Below are 10,110 nucleotides of genomic sequence, written 5' to 3' on the forward strand. Positions count from 1 at the left end.
ATTTTTTAAATTTTGAGTTTTTTTTAATTTATGGTGAATACAAGGTAATATATGTACAAAGACTTTCAACTATTTAACAATGTACGCTCATACCCCTAAATACATGCTTAAACTCGGGACCTCAAGGATAACAACAATCCCTTAATCACTAAGGTCGCTTGGTTCATGTAGAATTTCGAGTTTAAATACATAATGAGTATTTATATTTTCTTAAATAATCTTATATTTCGGCTCGATAATTCTTGCTCCGTCGCTGGTTAAACTCGTAATGAATTTGCTCGATAATCACCCCCAAAACCAACAATAATTTGAAAGATCAAAGATTTAAGCAGTTCCTTTTTCATTTAAAACAGTAGAACAGTTATTGGTTGTCGTATAATGAAGCAACCATAGAGCAAAATCACCAGCCAATTCTCTTACAAAGCTTATAGCCAGATAAGATAGCACAGATTGCCATAACTATAAATGTTGCGAAGGCCATGCTGGTCGATACTACGGCTCCCTTCCGAAGAGGTGTGCCTCGCTCAACCTCTCCAATGATCGGCACCGCCACTGAAGCCGATGAGATGAGAAGGTAACCCACCAACTGTTTACAAAGCAACCCCATACATTAGCTACAGTGGCGAAGAAAAAACAGTAAAGATAGATGGTGTTATTATGACGGGGGGTTGCACTAGCCTGGTCGAGGACGAAGCTTACGTAGTCTGAGGCCATATCTGAGATCAGAATGCCTCTGTGAGCAATGTCACAAACACCTTTAAACAGTTGGAAAGCTGTGTATAGGAAAGCTATACTGGCTACGATGAAGTAGTATCTTCACCGAGACAATCAAAAAACAATATCCGGTGATCTGAAATATTATGTTGTAATCTTGTAAATAATTAAAGGCAAAAATTATGTTTTGCTTACATCAATTCTGGGTACTCGGTGAAGCTAGGAGATGGTTGGTGTTTCTTCTTTGTAGAAGGCGCAGCGAGTATAAGAGCCGAGATGAAGGAGAAGAGAAGCACCGAGAACCGGAGTAGGAGAGTCGAGTGATGATGTATGGAAGATCTGGAGCTCCACCCAGTAGAAGCCACCGAGAAAGAGAACGGTGAAGGGGTTGGAAATGGCTGCTGCTGAATCTGAGAATTGAATGCCACAGGTGAATCAGCAGGCGTGATCCTACAACCAATCGTCAAAACATATTCTCTTTCATCTTTCACTGATTCCTTTATCTGCTCCATTCTTCAGTTGATTTGTTCTGGTTAATATTGGGGACTCTCTGATTTGTTTCGGAGTTGGGTTTTTGTGAATTTGGAGATCCTTCACAAACAATAAGTTGTTGACTTGTTTCTGGGATTTTGATGGGAAATTTCCTGTTGGTCATGGTTGGTAGCGAGCAGCGCATGCCTAGTGAGACAAACAAGCTTACATAAGCTTGTTAAATAGATAAGATTGATGTTTAATGGCTGAAAGGGATTTGCATTGGTCAATTTAAAACCTTATGTTTAAATCCAAATGATAAAATATATCACACTTACAAAGACTTCTGCATGTAATCCAAAATCTTTGCACGTAATCAAAATTTTAGTAATTACTAAAGGTTAAACGCATCATGATTCGGTTTGTATCCATGCAAAAAGGTATATCGATGTGGGAATTTGATGCGGTTATTGATGATATTTCGTCCATGCTATATGAATGCTGTAATGTTTGTTTCACCCGTATGTTCTAAGAATATGTGATTTTCGAACTTATTGAGTAATTTCGGTAGTTAAAAATAGTGTTGTTTTCTTTTAAGGTCTTAAATTCGAATAATTGTATCTACAAGATGTGTGTGCGTTGTTAATGACTAAATAAGATTATTAACATATAATAATCTTATAATCACCTTAGACTATTAAAAAAAGAATGTGTGATATTGTACATTTTGACTTCTGATTTTAATTTTAGTCAATTCAACCGGTTTTAGTACCAAAACAACTGCTCCTAGTCGCGGTACCACCTGGGAACTGCAGGCAGCTTGACCACAACCAAGTTGAGAATTTCTTTCGAGAGTCATGAAATCATCCTAAAACTTTCAAATTTCTTAAACTCTGATCTACGCCATCCACTGTCAAATAGAATCTGTCTCGGGTTATGTACTTCCTCTCACCAAAACATTTTCTCTATTGCTTGCATCATCGAATGAAGCCCCTAATATTCGAGAGGCCCCAATCCAGAAATGAGTTTTTTTTTCGGTTAATTGAGTGGCTCGTTTATAACCTTTTGAAATCGAATAACCTATTTATAATTTTATTAATAATTGGTTGATATGCAGAGGCGGGGTTAGGCATGATCAACGTGCGCGATGGAACAGAACCCCAGAATAGTAAGGGTCCCAAAAAATTAGATTTATTACTATTGTTATAATAAAAAAACAAACAAAATATTATGGATCAGTGGTAAAATTTTTGGGTCCAAAACCACATAACCTGCGGTCGAATCTTATAAAGGTTTTCTAGTTAATAAAGTCATTTTTTTTAAAAAAATTGAGATTTAAGGGATTTTTTTTAAGAATTTGCACAAAGCCTCTAACGTCCTAACCCCGGCCATGTTGACATATAATGTAATTTACTCGATAAGAAAATGATAAAAAGAAAATGTTTACCAACAACACCTTCTAATGACCGTTTTTTTTTTTTTTTTGCATATAATTGTTGGTAGCTTGTGTTTTGACAGTGACTTTTTATTCAGTTTAAAGCTCAAATGAAAGACCCGGGTGCGCTCTAGATGGTGTGGGGATTGCAGAGTTTAGGGAATTCATTATGGAAGCAGAGCTTATTGGCATGCCTCTATGTGATAAGAAATTTTCATGGTACGGTCCTGGAATGAGAGAAGCGGTTGCTTGTTTCTTGTTTGTGCAGCAACGTTGTTGATTTGGTTGATGAGAAACCATTCTGCTTTTAATAATAAGGATTGGAAATTTCTCAAGTTAAAATTATGGCCTTATCTTCATTAAGATTTCCAAGTGATCAAGTAGCCGCCTCTACCTTCTATATAAAGTATAAACCCTATTCCCAATCCAACAAATCCCCACCTAAGAGCCAACAATGAGCTACTAACCATTCACTAAGCTCCCTCTTCTTCTTCTTCACCATCCTTTTTCATTTCCGCCAATGCAGCGCTCTTTGAGATCCGACACGAGTGCTCCTATACTGTGTGGGCAGCAGCCTCTCCCGGTGGTGGTCGTCGCTTAGACCCGTTTCAAAGTTGGACAATCAACGTGCCTGCTGGCACGGCCATGGCTCGTATCTGGGGTCGAACCAATTGTAATTTCGATAGCAGTGGTAGGGGCCGTTGCCAAACCGGTGACTGTGGTGGACTCCTACAGTGCCGGGGTTGGGGTGCTCCTCCGAATACCCTGGCCGAATATGAACTTAATCAATTCCAAAACTTGGATTTCTACGATATTTCCCTAGTTGATGGTTTCAACATCCCCATGGTGTTTGGTCCGACTAGCTGGGGTTGTCACAATATCCGGTGCACTGCAGACATCAACGGGCAGTGTCCGAGTGTAGGCTCCCGGTGGGTGCAACAACCCATGCACAGTGTTTAAGACCAATGAATACTGTTGCACTCAAGGTCCTGGAAGCTGTAATGCGACGGATTTCTCGAGGTTTTTCAAGATGCGGTGCCCTGATTCATACAGTTACCCACAGGATGATCCTACGAGCACCTTTAATTACCCTGGTGGTGCCAATTACAGAGTTGTATTTGCCCTAGAGGCTCGACTCATCTGGAGATGGTTGGAAGCAAGAGCCGTGAAGAGTAAAGGGATTGTATTTGGCCTTTGATTTCAAATGATGATGAACCTGTTGTTGTGTTTATACGTACTTGTTTTGTTTTATGTTGGATGTGTGTTTGCTTGATGCAAAAGCAAAAAATAAAGTTTATGATGACTCGGACATCGCCATTGAATACTGTATTAATAGGGTTTCAATGTAACAAGCTATTGCTTTCATGGAAATTTCAAAGTCATACGTATTACGTGGCACATACGCATACTGTATAGGTTTATATATATATATTCTCTTTGTCTTCGCTCGTCTTTCGAGATCTAACCTAACTATAAATCGGATCACGTAATATAAAGTTTGAAGACGTTCTTAACGTTTTTTTTACTCGAAGGTGTTCAAGCTGAATACTACTTTCTTGTGGTGCAATGTTTCCATGCACATATTGTCCAGTCAAACTAGCTATCGTTTATATTTCAATAGCTTATTACACACTATTTAGAGTTAATTATATCATATTTTTCTAAACTATGATTCTCATTTTAAACTGGTCTTTAAATTTTTAAATGTTCTATTTTTATTCCTAAATTATGACTCTCATTTTAGATTAATCCCCATATTTTTTTCCATCCTCATGCTATGACTCTCATTCTAAATTAGCCCCAAAACTTTTGAATCTTCTAAATTCATCTTAATATGTAAACCATAGCTATTTAAAAAATTTAGGAATTAATATTTTTTATTAAGCCAAAGGTAATTAAAAAATAGTATGCTTAGTACTATTAACCATTTGATAATGAACGCTCAATCACCTTCGCAGTCGTTGGTGCATGAACTCGTGATATCTAAGAACAACAACAATTCCTTTAACCATTAAGATAAGTTGATTCGTGCATTTAAAAATTAATTTAAAATAAAAATCATAATAATCCTTTATTTATAGTGAAGTTGATAGTTTGACGTTTAAGAGAAGGCATAATGGTTTAACTTTAAGTGGTTATTTTATTTTAATATATATTTTAATTTTTTTAGAATCTAAATTTTAATTTTTTTATTAAATTAAATTGAACTAAGGAAAAAAATGGTAAGAGTCATCAAAGTTAATATCAATTCAAAAAATATCAATTATGTTGTCTTTTTTCAATAGTAACCTTAATTAATTATATTTTTATTAATGTTGAGATTAATTATATTATTATTTTTAGATAAAAATTAAAAAGAAGTCCATAAATCTTGAGAAAGATTAATCTTTGAACCCACAAAGCATGAGAAAGGCCAGAGTTTCTAACGCCAACAAATCTAGAGAAAGCCTATAATCTCTAAGCCCAAAAATCCCCAGAAATGTTGGAGTTTGACCTTCAGAAAGGCCATAATCTCTACCGCCCAGTGCCCACAAATCTTGAAATAAGTTAAAGGCTTAATGCCCACAAAACCTAAGGAAGGTCGAAGTCGATGCTACCCACAAATCCTAAGCTTTGATATTAAAAAACATTAATTTAATTTTCTAAAACACAGTGAGAAACATATATTATTATTTAACCATGGATATATGATTTATTAATTGAATAATTTAAATCAAATACTATAAAAATTTATTATGAGAATAATTTTTTAACTAAGTTTTAATATTTATATTGATTATTCCTGTATGTGTATGTATATTTGAATATTTCAATTTTTAGATTATGGGAATTATAGGATATTTTCGAGGGTGATTGAATGTGAAAACCGATTTGTAGTGAAGATAGCGAACAACAATTGCAAGTTACAATCCACCTAAGAGCATGACGGAAATCCAATAAAGACAGCGGGATGGTCCGAATTCTAAATCCCATGCACCAATGTCCGTGATTGCGACGGCCATCTACCTCGTACTCAGAGGCATCCCCACTGCACATGCATAGATTTCATAATTTGTCTGCTTACTATAATTTGTAATGAATATGATCATACACATTTAAGTTATAAATACGATATATTTAATGTACACAATAAGATTGACATAGAAAAATAGAATCTAAAATAGAATTAAAACAATATCTTTTACACTTATATATAAGTATAATATTAATGTCTCAAATCTAATAGTAGTCAATATCGGACAAAAGAATAAAATTAATACAATTAAAGAATTTCGAAGATAAAATTGATACAATTAAAAAAGTTAGATAAAATTATATACATAAAATGACTACTTAAATACTAAATAAACAAAAAATACATTTTTTATTAAAAAAAAAAAGGAGTCAAAGGGTTGTTCAAAACATAATCAACATGATTAAAGAGTCCTAAATCAATTGTCCTAACACTGATATATATCAGTGACTCGATTAATATCATTAACAATTGAGTAATTATTTTAATACAAATCGATAATATTAATAATGCTAACACTGATATATATCAGTGACTCGATTAATATCATTAACAATTGAGTAATTATTTTAATACAAATCGATAATATTAATAATGGTAATCTAATTTTTAGACTTTTGTAGTAAAAAAATTTACTAATGACTATTGGTGTAATTTAGCTTAATGAAACCCTGTAGACTTTTAGAAATACTCCCGAAAAAAACCAGCAACAACGTTGAAGATACGCATGTGAAGTGATTAAGTTCCATAAATAATAAGTTACTTTATCACATTGGAAAATAGAAGCAACAAAAGAGGAAAAGTGGACCCAAAGAAAACTCCATGATCGGTGTAAAAAGCTTGTTGCCGCAGCATGCAATGCAAGCCCAAGAATATCTCTGGCCAGCACCAAAGAATAACCAGCAACCAAGAAACGAATCACCCACTTCTTCATTTCGCAATTTCTGATATACCAACTTACTTACAACTCTGAACTTCATTGAATGACTGTTAGAACTTACGTTAATGGCACCACCTCCTAACTATGACAAGCTGCCTCACCATCCTTCATCTCTCTGCTTTTCTTCATTGAATTTGATTCTACTCCTTATTGCACCTCTGGTTGTGTTTTTACTTGTCGTTTCTACATTGAGTCCTCAACAGCCCTCTACTCTCTATCCGCTGTCGTTTTCTTCTTATCATTCTTCGGTTGTGCAAGAGCCAACTTCTAATAATTCCGTTGTCAATGGATCCTCCACAGATTCTTCTTTCTTGGAAGCTGAAACTGATTTTTTTGCCTTCAATGTGCCCTTTTCAGATGCGATTATGGAGAAAGAAACGCCCCAACTTGTAAGAATTTCTTTCTCCTTTTTAAAACCACTTTTTCTTTTTTTTGTTTCCATGAAATTTTAAACTGTGGGATAAAGCAGGAGGAAATGTCAAAGAATAAGGAATCCGAAGATATTTCAAGAGAAACAGCAAGTTGGAGAGGATTGAAGCAAATTTGGCAAGAGCTCGGTCTTCCATAAAAGAGGCTGCTTTGGTTAGGAATTTGACATCGACCCATCAAGACCGTGACTATGTGCCCCAAGGTCCTATCTATAGGAATGCCAATTCTTTTCATAGGTATACTAGTTTAATCAATTGTTAGTGTTGGTGTTTTCTCTTTATCCAATTCCATTCATTCAGTGACAATTAACCTGTGGGATTGGAATGAATCAGGAGTTACTTGGAGATGGAGAAGCTGTTCAAGATTTACGTGTACAATGAAGGGGAGCCGCCCATGTTCCACAATGGTCCTTGCAGGAGCATATATTCCTCGGAAGGGAGGTTCATTCATGAACTGGAGAAGGGCAAATTTTACAGAACTCAAGACCCTGACGAGGCATTGGTTTATTTCCTTCCATTCAGTGTTGTCATGCTGGTTCATTACCTCTATAATCCCGAAACCTTCAAAACCGATGCCATCGGACGGGTTGTCGTGGATTATGTCGATGTTATTGCCGGTAAACATCCTTACTGGAACCGGAGCCTCGGTGCGGATCATTTCATGCTCTCCTGCCATGATTGGGTAAGAAATTGTTCCTTTCAAGCTTAAGAAAAACCACTCTACATGGGTTTGAATGATTGTTTTTGCTTGATTTTTTTCATTTTGTTTTTTGGCAGGGGCCACGAGCATCGTCCTATGTGCCACATTTGTTCCATAAATCCATTAGAGTTTTATGTAATGCAAACACTTCTGAAGGATTTAACCCATCTAAAGATGCCTCATTTCCAGAAATCAATCTCCTAACAGGTGAAGTAGAAGGGCTGTTAGGAGGCCCTTCTCCCTCTCGTCGGTCCATTCTCGCCTTTTTCGCCGGCCGTCTCCACGGCTACATCCGATACCTCCTCCTGAACGAATGGAAAGACAAACAGGACCCCGATGTCCAAGTATTCGACCAACTCCCCAGGGGCGTTTCCTACATGTCGAAGCTGAAGAACAGCAGGTTTTGCCTATGTCCGAGCGGATACGAAGTGGCGAGCCCGAGAATCGTGGAGGCGATCTATGCCGAATGTGTTCCGGTGTTGATTTCGGACAACTATGTGCCACCGTTCAGTGATGTGTTGAACTGGAAAGCGTTCTCGATTCAGGTTGCAGTGAAGGATATCCCCAACATAAAGAAGATACTGATGGGTGTTTCTCAAAGGCAATATTTGAGAATGCAGAGGAGAGTGAAGCAAGTGCAGAGGCATTTTGTGGTGAATGCAAGTCCAAAGAGATATGATGTGTTTCATATGATTAACCATTCGATTTGGCTTAGAAGATTAAACATTCAGGTTCGGGATTTCGATCATTCTTGATTTTCACGTCTCAAGTTTTGGGTTAATAAATCTGGTGGTGACTGAAAGCTACCGAATTTGAACAAATGTAATGAACCATATAATAGTTCTATTATGATCTTTTTGTGATCCCTTTTAACCTTGTTATTTTGTTGTATAAATTTTAGAGTCGAATCGAGATCCGTTAAATGTCTATCCCTGATTCCATACTAATACCCCATTCTTGAAATAGTTCCATGTGTTTTTGTTTCTTTTATATTTTCATTTTTATTGTTATAGGTAATTGCTTTTAGTAGTAGAAGAGTTAGAAATTCAGTATTGATAAAAATAAAAAGTGTTAAATACTTAAATTCATTTATCGTGATTTTCTTTTAATTATTAGAACTGAAAAGTAAAAATAGTCGATGATTGTATTACTGAATTTAAAGTAGAATTTTGATTGATTGATTGATTGATTGTGAATTAAATTTACGACATCCAATTAAACAATTATTCTTGGGTTGTCTCCGGAAAGACGAACTAATATACAGTTAATATACGGCGTTACCGGATATATTAAAAGATATTTAACAAATTCGGTTTAGCGCTATCGGAAATGTTGAGTAATAATAATGTTGTAGGTGTAAATCATGAAGAAATATTAAAAAATTTGGCAACCGACAAACTTAGTTTGTCGGTTTGTGTCTATACAAATAAAAAATGCATCAATCCATAGTAATATAACAGGTAAAAATATGACAAAACCGGTTTCATTATGACAAAACCGGTAAAGCGCTATCGGATATGTTGAAAGTATCGATTAGATTGAAATAAATATCGACACTTTTGGAATTTAAAAGAGAATCAGTAATAGCGCTTATAAAGTGTTAATACTTTATAAAAATGTATCGATCCATAACAATATAACATGTAAAAATATGACAAAACCGGTCTCGAAATGATAAAACCGGTAAAACGCTACCGAATATGTTGAAAGTGTCGATACTTTTGGAATTTAAAAGAGAAGCAATAATAGCGCCTATAAAGTGTCGATACTTTATAAAAATGTATCGATCCATAACAATATAACAGGTAAAAATATGACCAAACCGGTCTCGAAATGACCAAATCGGTTAAGCACTACCGGATATGTTGAAAGTATCGATACTTTAATATAAGTATCGAAACTTTTGGAATTTAAAAGAGAAGCAGTAATAGCGCCTATAAAGTGTCGATACTTTATAAAAATGTATCGATCCATAACAATATAACATGTTGAAATGACAAAATATGACAAAACCGGTCTCGAAATAACAAAACCGATTAAGCGCTACCGGATATGTTGAAAGTGTCGATACTTTAATAAGTAAGCGTAATAAATTATCGATACTTTTAAATAAATAGGTAAATATCCTATCGAAAGTATCGACACCTGACATAAAAGTTCGACACTTGGGTAATTGTATCGATTAAATATAAATAACATATCCAGTGAAAATATAAATGGCATAGCTAAATTTCCTCTGAAAATAAATAGAACACGGATGAGTTTTTGATATCAAAGCGTAATTGTTGCTACATTTCAGAAGGCGTTTCTAAAGCGAAGTTTGTTTGTTTGTTGTTGCAGTCGAATCGAAAAGTACGTTGTCGAAACCCTAGTTTTTTATTATTACAGTAATCAAAAATAGGATTTTTA

The 10,110-nt window shown here is 35.3% G+C and overlaps 1 protein-coding gene and 2 pseudogenes across 2 annotated transcripts; 2 read left to right on the top strand and 1 right to left on the bottom strand.

The window, feature by feature from the left end:
• Positions 1–319: 319 nt before the first annotated feature.
• LOC120155243 (CASP-like protein 4A4) lies at positions 320–1,298 on the bottom strand. 2 transcript variants are annotated; one of them, XM_039166816.1, is made up of 3 exons: positions 910–1,298; positions 679–733; positions 320–586 (listed from the first exon to the last, which is right to left on the bottom strand). In XM_039166816.1, exons 1-3 carry the CDS (start codon positions 1,224–1,226, stop codon positions 401–403), a joined length of 558 nt encoding a protein of 185 aa, XP_039022747.1. In that variant the 5' UTR covers positions 1,227–1,298; the 3' UTR covers positions 320–400. The 2 variants fall into 2 exon arrangements, with proteins under 2 accessions (XP_039022747.1, XP_039022746.1); XM_039166815.1 differs by having other exon boundaries at positions 679–814.
• A 1,491-nt stretch (positions 1,299–2,789) lies between these two features.
• LOC120155283 lies at positions 2,790–3,796 on the top strand (annotated as a pseudogene).
• Positions 3,797–6,638: 2,842 nt separating this feature from the next.
• On the top strand, positions 6,639–8,505 carry LOC120155285 (annotated as a pseudogene).
• The last annotated feature ends 1,605 nt before the right edge of the window (positions 8,506–10,110 follow it).

The sequence above is a fragment of the Hibiscus syriacus genome, unplaced genomic scaffold (genome assembly GCF_006381635.1).
Source record: "Hibiscus syriacus cultivar Baekdansim isolate YM2019G1 unplaced genomic scaffold, ASM638163v2 tig00111166_pilon, whole genome shotgun sequence".
Lineage (NCBI taxonomy): Eukaryota > Viridiplantae > Streptophyta > Magnoliopsida > Malvales > Malvaceae > Hibiscus > Hibiscus syriacus.

What these genes read in the sequence shown, in the direction of transcription:
- LOC120155243 (XM_039166815.1), bottom strand. Translation starts at nt 1,226, where the DNA reads ATGGAGCAGATAAAGGAATCAGTGAAAGATGAAAGAGAATATGTTTTG. An exon ending in ACCGAGTACCCAGAATTGAT is followed by an intron (nt 815 to 909) that starts GTAAGCAAAACA and finishes GTCTCGGTGAAG; the next exon opens with ATACTACTTCATCGTAGCCA. An exon ending in TAAGCTTCGTCCTCGACCAG is followed by an intron (nt 587 to 678) that starts GCTAGTGCAACC and finishes CTTTGTAAACAG; the next exon opens with TTGGTGGGTTACCTTCTCAT.